The sequence below is a fragment of the Cavia porcellus genome, unplaced genomic scaffold (genome assembly GCF_034190915.1).
Source record: "Cavia porcellus strain 051 isolate PalLab524CR breed Dunkin Hartley unplaced genomic scaffold, mCavPor4.1 scaffold_20, whole genome shotgun sequence".
Classification (NCBI taxonomy): Eukaryota; Metazoa; Chordata; class Mammalia; order Rodentia; family Caviidae; genus Cavia; species Cavia porcellus.
The window spans coordinates 68,225,321-68,244,066 of record NW_026947503.1 but is presented as its reverse complement, the minus strand read 5'-3'; the positions used below and the strand labels follow the sequence as shown (position 1 = coordinate 68,244,066).

The 18,746-nt window shown below is 43.1% G+C and overlaps 1 protein-coding gene and 1 pseudogene across 1 annotated transcript in view; one reads left to right on the top strand and one right to left on the bottom strand.

Annotated features, from left to right (window-relative positions):
• Cep192 (centrosomal protein 192) overlaps positions 1-16,800 on the bottom strand; it is a 96,877-nt gene extending 80,077 nt beyond the window's left edge. The window contains exons 1-6 of the mRNA XM_063232035.1: positions 16,603-16,800; positions 13,520-13,570; positions 12,013-12,159; positions 5,460-5,671; positions 3,971-4,069; positions 944-1,084 (exon numbers count right to left, since the gene is read on the bottom strand). Of these exons, the coding sequence (XP_063088105.1) occupies positions 944-1,084; positions 3,971-4,069; positions 5,460-5,671; positions 12,013-12,159; positions 13,520-13,570; positions 16,603-16,713 (761 nt within the window). The 5' untranslated portion in view covers positions 16,714-16,800. The remainder of the gene's footprint in view (positions 1-943; positions 1,085-3,970; positions 4,070-5,459; positions 5,672-12,012; positions 12,160-13,519; positions 13,571-16,602) is intronic.
• LOC134471747 (high mobility group protein B3-like) lies at positions 8,597-9,258 on the top strand (annotated as a pseudogene).
• Positions 16,801-18,746: the final 1,946 nt, after the last annotated feature.

Sequence of the window (18,746 nt, the reverse complement as noted above, 5' to 3'; positions counted from 1 at the left end):
TATATACATAAATATATAAATGGTCTCAGGCACCCCTTACATTATCTGATGACAATTCGTACCACCGTATCTTCATTTGATTCCAGAACCTCATGAATGATACCCACTGACTGTCTCAAGGCAGAAACAATAAACAAGGAAGTTATTTGACATTCAAGGTTCAAGAATCAGAGAATAAATTTTAAAAAGAATGGCACCAGGAAGAAAAGAAAGCAAAAATAGAGAGAAAAAGAACTGAAACTCATAATTCAAAATTAAAGTTAAACAGATTACTCACAGCAATGTCTTAATGCTAATTTATTTTTCCTTAACCAAACATTTTATAAGGTACTAATTTTTTTTTTTTTTTAACCAGTACCAGGGATCGAACTCACGACCATGCGCTTGCAAGGCAGCCGCTTATATCACTGAGCTAAATCCCCAGCCGGTACTAATTATTTTTAAAGACTCTAAATCATTGGTACTAGGAGCTTCAACAAGCAATTAAGAAGAGAACACATCAGCTGGTTGTGGTAATGGCTACCTCTAATCCTAGCACTTCAGACAGAAGGACTAAAAGTATAGCAGCAGGGGCAACCTAGCAAGACCCCATCTCAGAAACAAAGAGCTAGGGTGTACGGCAGCAGAGTAGAGGCCCTTGGTTCCCCCCAGCCCCTCTTCCCACAAAAAGAAAGAACACATCTCATCTTTTCACGCAGAGCCCTATCCAAATGTCATGTTTATTTATAGCATGTTCATCAAGGAATCCATTCTTCAGATCAATTAGTTCAATTCTTTCTTCCACACATAATTCGAGGGAAGAGTTTTTAAATATGTCACTTCTGGGGGCTGGGGATCTAGCTCAGCGGCATAAGTACCTACCTTGGAAGCAGGTAGTCATGGGTTCAATCCCTGATACCGATAAAAAGGAGAAAGACAAAAAAAAGTCACTTCTAAAACTCACCTCACAGGCTTTAATGTGAAAATTCTCACATCCTTGGTTGCAACTGCCAGTGTGTGGAAAGACCGTCCTAAGTTTGGTGCAAAGGCAATGTCATGCACAGGGTCAGTGACAGTCAAAAGAGTCTCAGCTTTTGCGTATTTCCTAATGAAAATAAGAACATTTTCCAGAAATACTGTTAATAAAACCCCATCTATCAATTTACACTGCTATTAGTAGCACTTACCTCTGTAGGGACTGATTATTGACCCCCCAGAAAGGTCCGTCTAAGTCCTACTCCCCTAACCTATGAACAGGGCCTTCTGCCGACACAAAGCCCTGGACTACAGCTGGCCTTGGACTACAGCTGGCCCCGGACCCACAGTTCGGTCTCGCTATGAAAAGATGAAAGAGGAGAAGCAGAGCCTGATGGACACAAAAGCACAGACTAGAACAACATGGCCACAAGCAAGGAACTGTGGAGCCAGGGGGCAGGGAAGGACTTCCCAAGAAGCACAGCCATCCACATCTAGCTATCAACTCCTGGTATCATCAAGTAAATGACTTTTCATTGGATAAAGCCACTCAGTTTGCAGTAATTTGTCACAAGTGCAAATGAAAACTGTACTATTACTTCCCAGGCTTCCCACTCTGACAATGTAAATTTAGCCTAAAACAGCTAATAAAAACATAAACCTTGATTAACCACTGATAGCTTTTTTTAAAGAGGATAATGAACTTCCTAAGCCTTTGAGTATAAATTTAAAAGGCTGATAAAAGGAATTAAGATGTATTGTTTTTTGATATCGAGGATCAAATTCATTGGTTTACTTTTAGAGACAAGGTTTCACTAGGTAGCCCAGGCTTGCCATTCAAACCTGTAATTCTTCTGCCTCAGCTTCCTAAGTGCTGAGATTACAGATGTGTGCCATTATTCCTTGTCAGAAAGTGAGATTTTGATGTAATAACAAAAGGAAACTATGCCATAGTCCATTTTATCCTTAAGTTCTACCTTTGTATCTGTAAACAGAAACTAAGAGGACAATACAGGAGATGGAATGCCCAAGTTTTCTACTAGATTCTTGGATGTCTTTGGGCATAATGGATGCGACACAAGTGCAAAAACCTTTGCTGGGGAGGGGAGGAGGCAGAGACGTCCCCATCTGCCTTGTGCTGGCTTAACCTTCCCATCTCAACGTCCTTTCTGAATCTCCCATATCAGTGCACCTCAGCCAGGCCCACATGACACTCACGTCTCTGCCTGTCCTGACTCTCCTGTCAAGCTCCCTACATCTAGCTCCCCACATCCTCATCTCTACTGCATGGTACCCAGAAGTATGGAGCTTCCAAGATATACAGAACCCCTGCCCACACCAAGCCTACCGAATCTCAATCTGTGTTTGAATAAGACCCTTGGACAACACACCTGGATGATCGATAAGCAAAAGTTCCTACACATTTCACCTGCAGTCCTGTCTTAGCTGCACAACCAGACACAGGAAGGTGAAGAGCACGCATATTGCAGCTGGTGTCTGGGATGACTCCGCCCTTCCCAGTTTTAGCAAGAAACACCAACAATGAGGGCAGAATGCAGTGTCCAGGATACCTCCTGGTGCCATAACCCTGTAGCGTCCCAGGGACACAGAGCCTTCCCCACAGAGCCTGACTTCCACCCCATAGAGACCACGAGCTGATAAAGGCCAAGACTGTGATATTGCCAGACTGCTACTCTACCCACCTGCCCTTCAAAGATCTTCCCACAAAGTGTCCCAAAGCACTCACACTGAGTAGCCCAAGTGAGTATCTTCCCCTCAGCCACAAGAACCCAGGACTTCTGGACACACAACTAGTGATACAGCAGAGGCACTGCCCTCCAGGACAGGTCCTCCTAGGCCCCTTTCTCTACACACTGGGCTTCACCTTCCTCACTTTCTCATGGCTGCCAGAACTGCCCTCCTCATGTAAATGGAGGTCATGCTATTGCACCCTTCAGGAGCCCAAATGTTGGCAGGAACACAGCAAGCCCAGCAAGCAGTGCGACCCACATCTGCACCTCCCCCCGATCCTCCCAGACTGGCACCATGCCCAGGGTCTTGTTCTAGCTTCCCCTCTGGCAGCAGTTTGCACGTGCTATTCAAAAGGCCTTAGACTTTTTTTCCCTTACCTGAGACAAACTATATACTTTAATAGTGGTTATTTAAGGTATTTGAAGGAACTGAATGACAATAAAGTAAGGAATATATTAAAAAGACCCTGTTTCTCCTCCTGACTCCTACATTAGACTCAGACTGGTCACTTTGCTCTGCTGGTCTCAGTTTCTTCATTTGCAAAACAGTGCTGACATAAAACTGCAGGCCCTATTCCTGACACTGTAAAAGTGCCCTGCAACTTACACAGCACTTGCATTATCTGGAAGCCTTCTGTCCACCTCCAATTCATCACCAGATCCTCTTGACACCATTCCTTATCTCAAATGGTCCACCACTCTCCATCTCCCCGCCACTGTTCCCTTCCAAAGCCATCATCTCCTTCAAGCTGGACTATGGTCCAAGTCCCTCAGCTTTCTCTGATTATGTCCCTTGAACATACCTCCCACTCCCTGGTCCAGTTACTCCTATTCACATTCCATGACCCCGGGCTCCAGATCTCCTGAGCCTTCCTCTCACTCCTTCTGCCTCCAATGTTGCAGCCACTCACCCTTACTCCTAGGCCTTTCTGTCTCACTAACAACTGCTCCACTGCAGCTCCTCTTCTTAGTGGACAATCTTAGTCCCCTAAACCTTCCTTGACTAAGTTCCCCTAGACAGAAACTCTTTACCACTACTTCGCAACCATCAGTTCATTCATTCATATTTTTTATTACTTTTTTCTTTTCCCTGCAAGATGGTTCATAGTGGAAATCAATCCCCTTCTCTTCACACTCACATTATCAAAGGTTGACTTGTCACAGGAAATCATTAGGTATGGAATGAATGAGGTATAATTCAGCTAACAAAGGAATATTTTAAAATCAAATATCTCAGCAATAATGAACACTGGAGCAGTACTGACCTAGTGTTTTCATTGTATTCAAAGATCTGGACCTTGGCCATGGCGTTTGGACTGCTGTCATCACTTCCTACAGCAATCATGGGAGCATGAGCACGAGAGCTAGAAACAAAAACAAACATTTCACCTCAGGAACTAGACCCATACTCCAGGAACAAAAGCACTGAAGTAGCAGAACAGCTTCGAGCCAGCCAGGCCCACATGACACTCACATCTCTGCCATCCACCTACAGAGCCAAACCTATGAGCATGCGTCTGAGGATGTTGCATACTAGAGCAGGGACACTATCCTTCTGATTCCTCCAACCATGTTTTCTATAGCTAGAAAGCAGCCTTTCTTCCAAAACAAAGTTTCAGACATTCATCAGAAGATAATACCAGCTTTTTCTTGGGAAACAACAAAGTTTTTATGAAATAGATTACATTTATATATACAATAAAGATTTACAAAATCCAATGTTGTAAAGCAGGTTGCCAATCAACTTTTAGAATCAACTAGTCCAAAAACAAAATATGTATACACATATTAAACATTTACAGAATGCAAATGTCATTAACATAAATCTTGCCCGCCTACACACAATATAACAAATATTAGGAAATGGAAGGATCAAAGTAAAATAGAAGCAAAGTAAGCCAGTTTCTTATAAGAGGAATCATTATCTAAAAATTGATAATATGTAGCTATAAACTTGAAATTTTTAAACTATCATCACAAATAAAACATCTACCAGTCATATCAAAGAAGGTAGAAAATCTCAAAGTACTATATATTCATCTCTTGTAATAATGTGCTATATTCATCTTTCATATAAATGAATATGAATACTATTTAAAGATAAACACAAGAGCCAGTGGTAAAAGTAAATCTTTAGAAAAAAGTAATACTGACTACCAGAATTAAAGGCTAAGAATAGAACTGTTAACAGCACTTATTTTAGGAGCTAAGAAGCTTTTGACTTCTGTTTTGTATTCTTCTGGGTTGAAATTTTTTTCTTCAAGTGACACTTGTATTTTTACAAAACAGTTAAATAAAAACTGGCACATGCATTATGATCACAATCTACACAGCAGATCAAAAGAGAGTAACATACAAGGGCTAGATACATAAATATGAGAAAACACCATTAAGTATTTATAAGTGAAAAAAAGGAAAATGTATGAGTTTATACATGTCTATTACTCTATGTCTGCCCATATTACTATGTATCGGTCTGTATTTGTATATACCTGTGTTTATAAATACATACATAACACAGAAAGTCCCCAAAAAGCTCACACCAAAAGATTTACAATGCCTGGCATCCTCTTGGCGTAAAAACTCAAGGACAAAAGATATCACGCAGTAAAACACAGAAATTTATTTCAGATAATATATTTTATTTAAGCAAGCATTTTTTGAGAAAGACTAAAGACATCAAAGACTTACCTTAATAATTACTATCCTATTTTACTAGGATTATAGCACCAGAGATCTGCTACCTGAGCTTACCTTGAAGGGTTCCAAGAAATGCAGCTGCAGCTGAGTTTGCAAGCGATCTCATGCTGCAATGACCACTGGCTGAGGTTCATGACATCGGGCGCTTCGTAGACTCTGACTATCCCATCTGCTGAGCAGGTGGCCAACATGAGCCCCATGTGCTTGGGAGCAAACTTCACATCAGTAACAGATGTTCTGCTATCCACTAGCGTTGTCCTCTTCACCTGAAGAAAAAGTCATTATTAATCTAAATTACACACAAAGGAACAGCTGATAGGGTCAAAGAACATCCAAGCTTCTAGAATCACAACAAAGTCTGCTAATTACCTAGTGTATAAATCTTGAGAAGGTTGTTTAAAACCCATCAGGGTTTTAACTTTCTACAAAGTACTTTGCAAAATATCACATACAGGGGCAGAGATTTAGCTCAGTGGCATAGGTGCCTGCCTGGCAAGCATGAGGTCATAAGTTTGATCCCTGGTGCCAAAAAAAAAAAAAAAAAAAAAAATATATATATATATATATATATATATATATATACACACACACACACACACATATATACACATATATATGTATATATATATATATATATGCATAATCATCACTAACAATTCAACAAACTGTAATTAGTTGCTGCTGTTAAGGCAGAAAATGTCTGCCTTAGAAAGCCTACCTTTCTTATGTAAGAATGGTCATAAAACCAGAAAATGTTAGAATTTTCACAAAGGGAGCGGTCATGCAAAGCATGCTGCAAGCAGTAAATGACTTCAGACCCTTTAAAAGTGTACTGGTTGACTGTGTCAAATTGAGACATTTAGAAGCTTTAACTAATCAGTTTAGCAATTCTACACTCTAGGGTGTAGCAGAGCCACCCTAGGGTAGCTCATCTCCTGGATGAAGGGGAGGAAGGAGGGATGAGGTTCCATTTTTGGAGGCACTCTAGTCTTCACCCTTGGTTTGGACATCTCTCCTGGCTTCTAGCACAGACTTTTCAGCTTCTGCCTTGGACCCTTCAGGCTTCCAGCATAGATTCTTCAGCCTTCTGTCACAGACCCATTGGTCTTCTGGTGCAGACTTGCACAGGACAATACAGTGAACTCCAGACCTTGGACTGAATCTTCGGCCTCCAGCTTGCATATACCTTCTGCCTGCTTCCTTGTTCAACTCTGTGGCTGACCATAGTAACCCAATCTTGTAATTTCTTTCTTGTACATTTGTATATCTTATATCTGTCTTCTCTAGTAAAACCCTGACTGATACAAATAGTAAATAGAAGACTTGCAATTTTTCTCAAGCACAGATGCCAGTTAACCCCACTTGGACCATCACTACCTGGCACTGTGATAATTATATATTCTAACATCACATTTAAAGCCATTTTCTGAAACCTTGGTTATACAACATTTGACTGAAGCTGTCCAAAACATTTCAGAACTCACTTTACTGCTTGTAATTAGCAAAACACTTAAACAGCCTCAGTATTAAAAGAATACCAGATAAATTTCTTTTTTTTTTTTTTTTTCTTTTTTTTTTTTTGTCTTTTTCATTTTTATCGGTACCGGGGATCGAACTCACGACCGCCTGCTTGCAAGGCAGGTGCTTATGCCGCTGAGCTAAACCCCCAGCCCCTAAATTTCAAAGAAGTATCTCAGCAAAGTTTCATCTATAGACACCACTGAATAATTAACATAAACGATGAAAAAAATAAATTTAATACCAGTTGACTTAATTAAATACAAATAAATATAGTGAAACTACAAAGTCTTTTACATGTTAGCACTCCTGAAACTATGGATTTTCTTCTTCTCTAGAAGCAGGTGTTTGAATATGGAAGCTTTAGTGCAAAATTAACTGGACCAATTCATCCCTCCACAAGAACTGTATGCATTCAAGCTACGGAACCACTGCAACAACAGTGTGATGTATAGAAGGGAGCCCAGAAATAAATCCTCCATAGTTAGTCAACTAATCTGTAAGCATGCCAAGATAAGCTGCCAGGAAAGGCCAGTCTTTTCAGTAAGTGCTGCTGGGAACACCGTATATAACACAAGAACTACGTATCAATCCAATAAAAATAAATCCTTATTTTACATTATGGCATATACCAAAATTAACTCGGCTGGGAATGGTGGTACATACTAGCAGTCCCAGTTACTCAGGAGGCACTGCAGTTGGACTGCTTGAGTCCATGGGGTGGAAAACACACTGGACAACACAGTGACTGGATAGATTTGAACTCACAGTGATCCTCCTGCCTTAGCCTCCTAATGGTTGATATTACAGGCATGTACTGCCATGCTTGGCAAGAACTGCTCAATTAAAAAACAGACCCAGGTGTCATGGTACACATTTATAATCCCAGTTATTTAGGAGGCTGAGGCAAAAAGATCACAATGTAAGGCCAATCTGGGAAAACCAGAGACTTCATCTCAAAAGAAAACAAAAGAAAGGCTAGGAATGAGGGTTAGTGGCAGTGGCTGCTAAGCATATGTGAGGGAGTCCACTGCCAAGAAAAAAAAAGTAAAACGGACTTTCCTCACAGAAGCCATATGACTAGCCAAGTGCCTGAAAAGATCACAGATGCCACTACCAGGGAGACCCCTGTCGAGAGCACAAGATAACCACTTAGCAGAACAGCTCAAGGTTGAATTCCAAAGTCAAGCACTGATGAAGAAAAAAAGAACTTAAACCCCCTTGCACACTGCTGGTGACAATGCAAAATGGAGCAGCCACTGTGGAAAACAGTTTAACACAGAACTGCCTACTGTCATAATTCTACTCTCAAGTAGATATCCAAAAGAACTGACAGAAAACAGCACAGCAATGCTACAAGTGGAGCTCGAGTCTGGTACATTAGACAATCACACCTGACAGCACACCAATGCTCACTGTAGTCTAATAATGGGAAAATACAGTGTCCAATTTACACATTAGGAAATAAATACAGTGTGGCCTATAGATACACAGTAATAACTCAGTCATTAAAAAGGAATGAACTTGCTGTATGCTACAACATGGATGGGCCATGTTATACAAGCTTATCACACAAGAACAAATCCAGGCACCTCTTCTGGAGGAAGCTAGCGTGAGGCTGGGAGCCCAAGCCACAGGTCATGCATGCCCTGCGCTGCCCAGACAGGACAGTCAGGATGGCCTCAGGAGAATTCCAAGAAACTAAAGGGCAAGATGTCTGCATGTGCCTTGTTTGTACAGACTTGCAGAGAAGCACAAGAAGAACCAAGAGGTCCCTGTAAGCTTGCAGAACTTTCCAAGCACTTGGAAAGGTAGAAGATGATGTTTGGGAAAGAATTCTAAGTCTCATGCAATGGCCAGAGCAGATAAAGTATACTCTGTCCAAAAGATTAAACATTACAGACTTGAGAAGGGAGGCAAGAAGTAAAACAATCCCACCACCCCCTAAAAACCACTATCTGCGTTTCTCCTGCTCTATTCAGGATTGCGCCCCAAGATCAAATCCACCAACCCTGGTATCACTACTAGAGATGTGGCTAAAAAGCTGTGTGAGATGTGAAATAATTAAAGTGACAGTGAAAAGCAGCCCTTCATCACCAAGATAGAGAAGCCAAAGCACAAGGAGGAGTGACCAACTATAAGTCTAAAGGAAAGTTCGATGGTTCAAAGGATCCTAGGTCCTGCTAAAGTTGCCCAGAAAAAGGTAGAAGAGAAAAATGAAGAAGAGGGGGAGGCCATGGAGGAGAAAGAGGACAATGAATTTAAAAAAACTATTTTCCTGTCTCTTTGTGAATGCCTTAAGAGTAGGGGAGCACCATTTCTAACCGTTTCTTAAATGCCAACCCAACTGCAATCACGAAGTCTCTCAAATGCTCTAGAAGTTGGTTGTAATTGTCTGACATGGCCATGGAAGTCTGGAATGCTATAAAATTGTTGTACATGTTTCCAAACATTTTTAAACTGAAAAGACACTGTGTTCTCCTCACTCTGTGCACTTTGCTGTTGCTGTGAAAAGGTGTTTGTTTTTTAATTTGTAAGGTAATGTTAACTACATGGTTATTGGCTAGAACCCAAGTTACCAAATGTACACAACCAGAGTTCGTAAAAAGAACAAAGCAACCCAGGAAAGCTCTCAATGCTCCTTTGCTTGGTGCCAAGGCTGTGGGACAGATGCCACCGGGAAGGAACCTTAGACCTGTTGTCACTGTGGCTGTGGCGGGTATCCCATTAGCTTCTGTATACAGTGACCTAGCATTCTTGAGAGGGTCAGCTGGCATGAGAAATCTTTGGGTTCCTTACTGTGTTTTTTGTTGCTTTTTTTGTCTTGTTTTTTAGTTAAGTGAGGTAGATGGAAACTGTTTATAAAGTATAGAACCCTTCATTGGCAAAAAGTCAGTGAAGGTTCAAGAGACTTCCATACTTACAATTTGCAACACTGTGGGTTTTTTTTTTTTTTTTTTTTTTTTTTTTTGTGCTTACAATGCTTACATGTTTTCCAAAGTTAAATAAACAGTATTACATTTTTTTTAAAAAAAATTCAATTTATATGGGGAACCTGGAATATACAAATTCATAGAAAGTAGAATACACATTACCAGGAGGAGGGGAAACAAGAGATGCTATTTAATGGTACAGAGTTTATGCTGAGGGTGCTGAATAGTTGTGCGTACAGCAAACACTGATGAACGCTGTCATGGCTTGTATCTTGGTGTCCCCTCCAAAGTCTCATGTACTCATAGGTGGGGCTTTGGGAGTGACACTGGATCATAGGTATATGATACTGGGTTAGTTCTCTGATTGGTTTAGCATACTTCTGAGCATGAGTGATGGATTCACTGAAAAGTGAAGACCTACTCTGAGTGTTGGATGGCACCAACCAGTAAGTTTATAACTCAGATAGAAAAAGAAGGCTTACTGCTTCCTGCCTGCCACATCAGAGCCATTTCTCCTCCTCCATGCTGTCCTGCCTTAGAACCAGCCACTATGGACTCTACAAACTATGAGCCAAAATAAGCCTTTGCTCCTTAATTTGTGGTATGAGGTATTCTGTTGCAACAATAAGAAAAGTAACCAGGCATGGTGGCACAAGCCTGTAACTCCAGGGAAGCTGAGGGACTTGGGAAGCTGAAGCAGGACTGCCATGAATTCAAGATCAGCCTGGGCTACATAGTGAGTTCAATGCCAGCCAGAATTATAGAGTAAGACTCTGCCTCAAAAACAACTAAACAAAAGTAACTAAGATGAATGCACAGCATTTTGAATGTAATTTAAGCTATTGGACTAAGAGGGGGATTTGAGACAGGATCTCACTATGTAGCCCCAGATGGTATTGAATTCACGGCAATTCTCCTACATAAGGCTCCCAAGTGTTAGGATTATAGGTGTACCACCATACTCAGGAAGTCACTGTATTTTGCCACTATAGTTAAAACGCTGAACATTATGTTATATTCTACTTCCCAAAAAAATAAAAAAATTCAGGGAAAGTGGTAAGCATGGGTGAAAGAGTGGAGGATAAAAGCACCGCTCATCCTGGTAAAGAACAGAACTCATCCAGAAGTACACACCGCACATGCAGCAGGTCCCTCATACAGAAAGGGACAGGCAGGAAGGAGAGGCCTGTCTCATCACACACACCCTTTTGTATACACCATCTGCATGGTTATCAGCCAGTAAAACAAAGACATAGATGAAAAATAAAAAGCAAGTCTTCAATAAAAATGTTAAGACAGGAGCTAGGCATGGTGACATAGGCCTATAATCCCAGCACTCTGAAAGGCTAAGGCAGGAGGGCCACAAGTTTGAGCCCCTCTTGAGCAACTTGGCAACTAAGTAAGAAACCGTTTCAAAATAAAAAATTAAAAGTTGGACAGGGCTGGGCTGGTGGTATGAGCTAGTAATTCCAAGTAATTGGATACTGAGGGATGAGGACTGCAAGTTCAAAGCCAGCCTGGGCAACTTAGCAAGACCACTTCAAAATACAATGCAAAGGGCTGGGGATGTAGCTCCATCGTATAATCAGTATTGCCAAGAACAAAAGAATTAGAAAGCACCTAAAAAATAATCCAGTCCAATTCTTCTGCTCTGTAAATGACAAAAGAACCTGAGCAGCACAGAGGTTATGTCCTTGTGCAGAATCATCCTGTCAAGGCAGAGCTGGAACTTTAAAAAGTACACAGATAAAAGACAGCACATTTTTCTTAGGCTGAGAGTAGCGCAGAGGCAAAACATGTAGTCAACATGAGCAAGGCCTTGGCTTCAATCCTTAGGACCACCAAAATCACACACACAAACTCAGAAAAACATCTGTTGGAAGATTTTAGAGGGAATCTAAAATTACCATACAAAATCATATGCAGTGTACTAAAATATAAAATCAGGTACAAAGCAAGTATTATAGATGTCACCAATTTTTTAAGTAGACAATGTCCCAAGTGTTTCTGAATACCACTTTGGCCCAGGCCAAATCTAGGAGAAAAATGGGAGAACAGCACATCCAAAAGGCCAACAGAGCAGTGCCATGCACACCAGGGGCCTAGGGATGAGTGCTCAGAGGATGGGTGCTCCCATCCAAACCACGAAGGCTCACCCAGTGACTTTGTCCACGCAGCTTATCATTTGATTCTCCAACTATTTCTTCCCACACAGCAGCTGTCCGGTCAAAAGAACAGGAAGCCAAAACCTGTCCAAATTCTGGGTGGGCCCATGTCACTCTCCACACAGATCCACTATGCGTCTGGGAAAATAAAAGTAAAAATAAAATTCAGCTTATTCTACTTCACACATTCAAGATTTTACTTTAAGAAATAAAATCCAAGTATCTTTTATTTCTGTGTGAGGAGAAAGCTGATCAACTTCACATGGTCCTTGTAGAGTTTAGTCATTGCAACATTTTACTGATGGAATAAAATCCAGCTGGTTACGTGCTAACTGCAATGTTAAAAACTGGAGACTTACTTCAGGGTTAGCTTAACCAAGCTTACTAACATTCTACAGGTCTGCCACCTTTATCCTTGCAAATTCTATTTAAAAACCAGCCAGGAGTGGTAGTACATGACCTAGCACTCAGGCAGCTGAGGCAGTAGGATCACTGTAAGTCTAGGGCCAGGCTGGGCCTACAGGAGTTCTAGGCCAGCCTAAACTGTCTCAAAAAGAAAAAAAAAGGGTCTAACAAAAATAAATAAAATTAGCCAAAATTATTTCCTTCACAATCCATAGTAACAAAAAATAGATTAGCGGTTACCAAAGGCAACAGGGGAATGGAAGTAAAGTGACAGTTGAATAGATACAGGGTTTGTTGCTTCCTTTTGAGATGATGAAAATTTCTGGAATTAGAATGGTGACAGGTGCAATCTAAGTATCTCTAAACTGTACATTTTATGCAGTCCTCCACACTCACAATGCTAGGGATCAAATTAGGGTCTTGTGCATGCTAGAACAGTGTTCTACCTTTGAACTATACCACTAGCCTCCCTCAACTGTACTCAAGTAAGTAAATAAAATATTTAGGGCTGGGCATGTGGCTCAGTGGGAAAGTATCTGCCTACCCTGCACCAGACTGAGTATAATTCTTAGCACTGCAGTAATAAACATAACACAGCAGCAACAAAGTGCTAGAAGAGTCTGGCTGATGTGCAGTTAGGCAGTGACACTAGGAAAGGAGCTGCTGGGTGAGCAAATACACATGAGGAGCCCAAACCCTGTTCCCTGAGAAAATACAGACAATCCCTCACCTACAAACACACTTCAACTTAATGCTAACACTTCAAATTCTGAGTCCTACTCTTTCTTGGACCAGACATACAGTACGCATCCTGGGATGGGTGAAGGAGGCAGGAACTGCAGCTCCCCATAAGCCAGCAGACCAGAGATGGGGCAAGGGCATCACATGCCCCACGTAGTGAGGCAGGTGGGTGAATAAGTGCAGTCTGCACTCAGGATAGCTTTACTTTAACAGTAAAAAATACAAAGTATCTTTCCAGGGAAAGACTACTTATAAATTGTATATTGCATGAGCATCTCAAAGCTAAACAATAAGTTGTTGATACTATTGAACAGTAAATATTTGTTTTTTAAAGTACTGATAAAATACTAACCTTCCAGCTAGCTGTACAATGCCAATCTCCACTTTCGCTTTTATCCCAGACCTATTAAAAAAAAACCAGATATTTATGTAGAGAATTCCTACAAATTGGTACCAAAAAAACCACAAAAACCAGACAGAATCAGCACAGAAGAGAGGAACATAAAATTGACAAAACAATACAACCCCCAAGGAAACATTTATTCAATCAAATATTTATTTAGATTCTTTTTTTTTTTTTTGTCTTTTTCCTTTTTATCAGTACCAGGGATCGAAATCACGACTGCCTGCTTGCAAAGCAGGCGCTTTATGCCGCTGAGCTAAATCCCCAGCCCCTTATTTAGATTCTTAAATGTGTCAGACACTAGGACAGGCACTGAGGGATCCAAGAATCCAAGCTCTGACAAGCAAGAGAGACAATTACACCGACAACCAATTCTTTAGTATTTTTCCCCAGTAGCGGGGACCAAACCCACAGCTTATACACACTTAGGCAAGCACTGAACCACACCCAGAACCCCTCAATTCTCATTACTGATAATGTTTTATCAAGTCCCCTAGACTACCGAAACATTGTTCATGTGACAGATGGAGGGTTGGGCTCAGTAAGACCCAAGTCTTAAGATTTTCATAAACCAAAGAGTATAGTACTTTCCTTCATGTTTAAAGGCACCTTATCTAGTATGTATTGATGGGTTACCTGACAGAGGGACATAGCATATGTCCAAACAGTTCTCCTGTGCTTCAAGACCACCTGCAGACACATCCACCCCACACCTGGTGATCATTTTAAACTACCAATTTACTGCCAGGTGTGGTGGTGCACTGCTGTAATCCCAGCACTCAGGAGGCTGAGGCAGGGGGATTGTTCCAAGTTCAAGACCAGCCTGGGCTACAAAGTGAGCTCAAGCCCAGCCTGAACTGCATAGCGAGACCCTGTCTCTCAAAAAAAAAAAAAAAACCCTACCAAACCATTAACAGCAAAAATCAGGCACTATGCACACCATGAGAAGAATTTGCTTACAATATATATTAAAATAAGAAAACAGAATGCCACCCTGTTCTACTTCGGTTGGTAACACTTGCACAAAAACTCAGACTTTACAATCTGACACCTCCAGGACGATGGCAGGAGAACAGTTTCACTTTGAAGTTACACATCAATTATAGCTACTAAGCAAATTCACAAATACAGAACCCTCAAATAATACAGATCTCCCCATATATATGATGAAAGTAAAGGCAAAACAATGAATTCTATTGATGTAAAAAAAATTACAATTAAAACGATCTTAATGCCCAACATGTCAACAAAGCTTTCAAATCAATCCCTAACTAGTAAGTTCAACTGGAGGCAAGTTCAGTGCTACAATGCTTGCCTAGCATGTGGGAGGCCCTGGGTTCTACCTCTACCTTTTTCTTCCAAAAAAGCCCCCCCCCGCAAAAAAACACCAATTTTGCAATTTGTAATCAAACATTTAAAGTGCGATACACCACTAGACATCTGTAATCCACCTACTCAGGAGGGAGACATGAGGGCTGCAAATTCAAGGTCAGCCTAGATAACAATATGATCCTGTCTCAAAAAAATGTATAGCTTGTTTAGTTAAAAGACACTATCATTATGTTAAAAGAGGGTATCACTCTTTCAGAATGATAATTAGCAAGACAAGAACAGTGAGAAAAAAATTTTTGTATACAAAGCTTACGTACATGAATAGTCATAATTTAAAACATTAAAAGAAACAATATCAACAAATATTAACAATGACTATTAAGACACCACTAAATATTAAGTAATCTTTTCTTTTTAAAAAGAAAAGTACATCTCTTGAACAAATAACCTGTATGCATATAAATACATGTCTGCTCTTCAGTAAGAAAAAAGCACTATTGAAAAATGGATAGAAGACCACAAAACAATGAAAAACAAATTTAAAATGAAATATAAAACATTTATAATTTGTTATTTTCAGTTAAAAATAATCCACTCCACATAGCCTTTTTATAAATCCAAACAAATCTTATCTCAAATGGTCATATGAACTCTTATCAGCAGACTATTCTTGTATCCAATTTATGAAAATTACACAAGAGAATGCTATATATGAGACTCAAAGATACTTGTACACTGATGTTCACAGTAGACACTTTCACAACAGCCCAAAAGAGGATGGATGAAGAGATGAGCAGAATGTGCTTCATACACACAAAGTATTACTGGGCTTTAAAATGAAGTTCTGATGTACGCTGTAAGATAGATGCACACTGACAATGGAAAATGAAATGCATCAGACACGAAAGAATATCCCACAACCTCATGGACACGAGGTACCCAGAATAAACAAATACAGAGACATAAAGAGGAGAGCGGTTCGGAGGAGCCAACTGTGCAGTTCGGCCCGAAGGCAGTGCAGGACACAGCTGCAGCGCAGCGCGGATCTGAAGAGAACCCAGAGACGTCCTCAGCAGGAGGCTTTTCGACAAAAACCGTGCTGCTATCAAGACATCACTGGCATCAAAGCTGAATGAAAGAACGAGAAGCTCTCCGCAGACGTCACTGCGGAGTTGTCCAGAAAGCAAGCCACGAGCACCGCAGCCTTCCCGTCGCTCCAGGGCGCATGTGAGCCCTGGACCCTACCCGAGGACCCACCCCGTCCTCACGGGCGGTCAGCCTTCACAGACCCCGCGACAAACACCCAGTTCCCGGACTGCAGGCCTGGAACCTGTGCCTAGGTGAAGGACACAGGAAAGGGGCAGCGCTCGAGGCCAGTCACGACCAGGTACCGCCTCACCTGCACCCCAAAGTGCGCCCTCAGCTGTCAGACCACCGAGCCGGCCCTGCGGGGCGCGCACACGCCAGGCAGCAACTGCGCAGGCGCACAAAACTCCGCGCCCGCATCGCGGCTTGGGGCCGCCGTAATCCCGTAATGGGGAGGCAGAGGTTCCTCGGCGGGGCCAAGTTGGGACGCCGGGCTACGCGCCAGCCGTGGCTTCTAAACTCAAGCTGTAGAGTGCGCTAAAGTCCGGCGAGGCCCGTTCTCCGCGCGGTCTCCACCCGCCTCCCCCCTCGGCCGCCCGCAGACGCCGCCCCACCTTGACGCTCTGGTCGCTGGAGCAGGTGGCCATACGCAGCCCATGAAAGTCGAAGGAGACATCGTGGATGAGGTCCTTATGGTCCGCCGCGATGCTGCGCGCCACGAACATGGCTGCGTGGCGCCCACCGCTCCCAGACGCCAGCTCGTGAAGGAACGCGCCGCGCCGCTGTCCCGCAGGCCCCGCCCTTACCCCTGCGTGTCTCGCCCCGCCCCCTCGTCACGCCTAGACCCGCCCCTGGGCGCCACACGCCCCGCCCCGCCCGCCGTCGCCACTCTCTGCGCGTGCGCGCACCCTTTGAGCGTAGCTCTTGGCGTGATGAAAGTGATAGGAGCTTGTAGCGAAACAGACCCTGCAGGAGCGGGAAAGTTAACGGCGCCATCTACAGGTCGATCGGCCTTCGCGTGTGGGACCGGACCCCAAGAGAACCCGGAAGGGAAAGGAGCTGATAGGGAGGAGAGACTCCGAGAGAAAAGAGGGCAGCCCAGGGGAGGAGAGAAAGTCAGCTGGAGGATCATCAAGGAGGACACTGGAGGAAGGAATACTGCCGGGGGAAGCGCCTGCTCAGTCGTCCACCTTCTGGGCTGACTTCCTGCTCCGCGCCACCCTCAGTGCCGTGTGTTCTAGTCAGGAGGGTGCTGCCTGGGCTGCTGTCGTGAGGTAACCGCTCTTACTTGAGGGCAAGGACCAGTCCTGGGACAGTCTACCGGGGCGCTGCTTCTACGGCATCTGCGGTGATTCTGCTTTTGGGGACAGCTGGGCGTCGCCTCCGGGCCATCTGGAACTGAAGCCTGGACTGAGAATTCCCCTTGGGCTGCTCCGGCCTTGGTGTCCCCAGTCCTGCAGGAGGAAGAAGTGGACAGGTGAATGTGGGGCTACTAAAGCAGACTCCCTGAGGAGTGCCCACGTGCAGAGCTGAGCAAGACTCTGTCCCAAAGTTTAAAGATTCTAGGAGAAACCCAAAACATTGACTTTGCTCAGCTGCCTTCTGCCTACCTTTATTTCTGGTGTCCCACCTTGGTTTCACTGCCCTCCAAATCCCCTGCCTCCTGTTAAGCCCTCTTCCCCAACTCCTGGCACACACCAGTCCTTCCAGCGTCCATCACAGAGGTGGCATCACTGGAATCATGGCGTTTTCACCTGACCCTTTCACTGACGCACTCACGCACTTGTGCCCCATTGAGGGATTGCAGAGATGAGTGCCATCCTGAAGGACCTAAGAAAGCAGAAACTGTGAGACCCACCACTGCTGGAACCCTTTACACGGCTCGGTTATTGGGAATGCCTGCAGTGAGCTCTCAGTCTCCTGCATAGGTTATGGCACTGCGGGAAAGGAAAAAGCAAGAGACGAAAATGGTGGTGGATAGCAGGGATCCGGGATGACCAGTTGTTCTCAGGGAACAAGACCACAAGTCACTCAGAACCTCGGTATTTATTCATTGCATCTGAGTCAAAGGCAATGAGTGAAGGGCACTGGGTGTTTCTGGGAACAGTAATGGGGGCTATATGTGCTAGGAAGAACAAAGCGTGGGGGAGGGGCAATGAGGAAACCATAGATTTCCAGGACGCCTGTGTTTCCAGTAGGTCTTATCTTGCCCTGTGAGCACTACACAGTCTTTAGCTCTAGGGCTTCCACTTCCAGCTGTGAGCCCGGAGTTTCTGCCTTCCAGTCTGTCTCAAGGGCAGTACAACATCAAGTGTGGACTTCTAGACTCACTTTGTAATTCGTGGCCCCCAGCACATCATACTCCCACTCTATTGGCTAAGCCAGTTCTTGAAGAATGATGTATGCAAGCTAAACAGGCAGGCACCCCAGCTGCAGCTGCTTTTCCAGACCAGTCAACACACCCTTTAGAGCCTGGTATACAGCTACTAATCTGGCTGTTATAAGCCTGAATTAGATAGAAACATTCTAGGCAATCAGATGGGTAGGCCCTCAAAGGAGCAGGCACAGAGGGCCAGATGTCTTGTGACCTTGGAAGAGAGAGACATCTCACACTGTGGGCCACATCTCAAGAAAAAAGACAAAACAAATTAACCATACCCTAAGTATAAACATCAGGGATTGATACTCAAGTATGGATCATCTTGAAGAAGCCAGCAGCTATCATCCTAACTCCCTACAGGAAAAATCACTGCTCCAT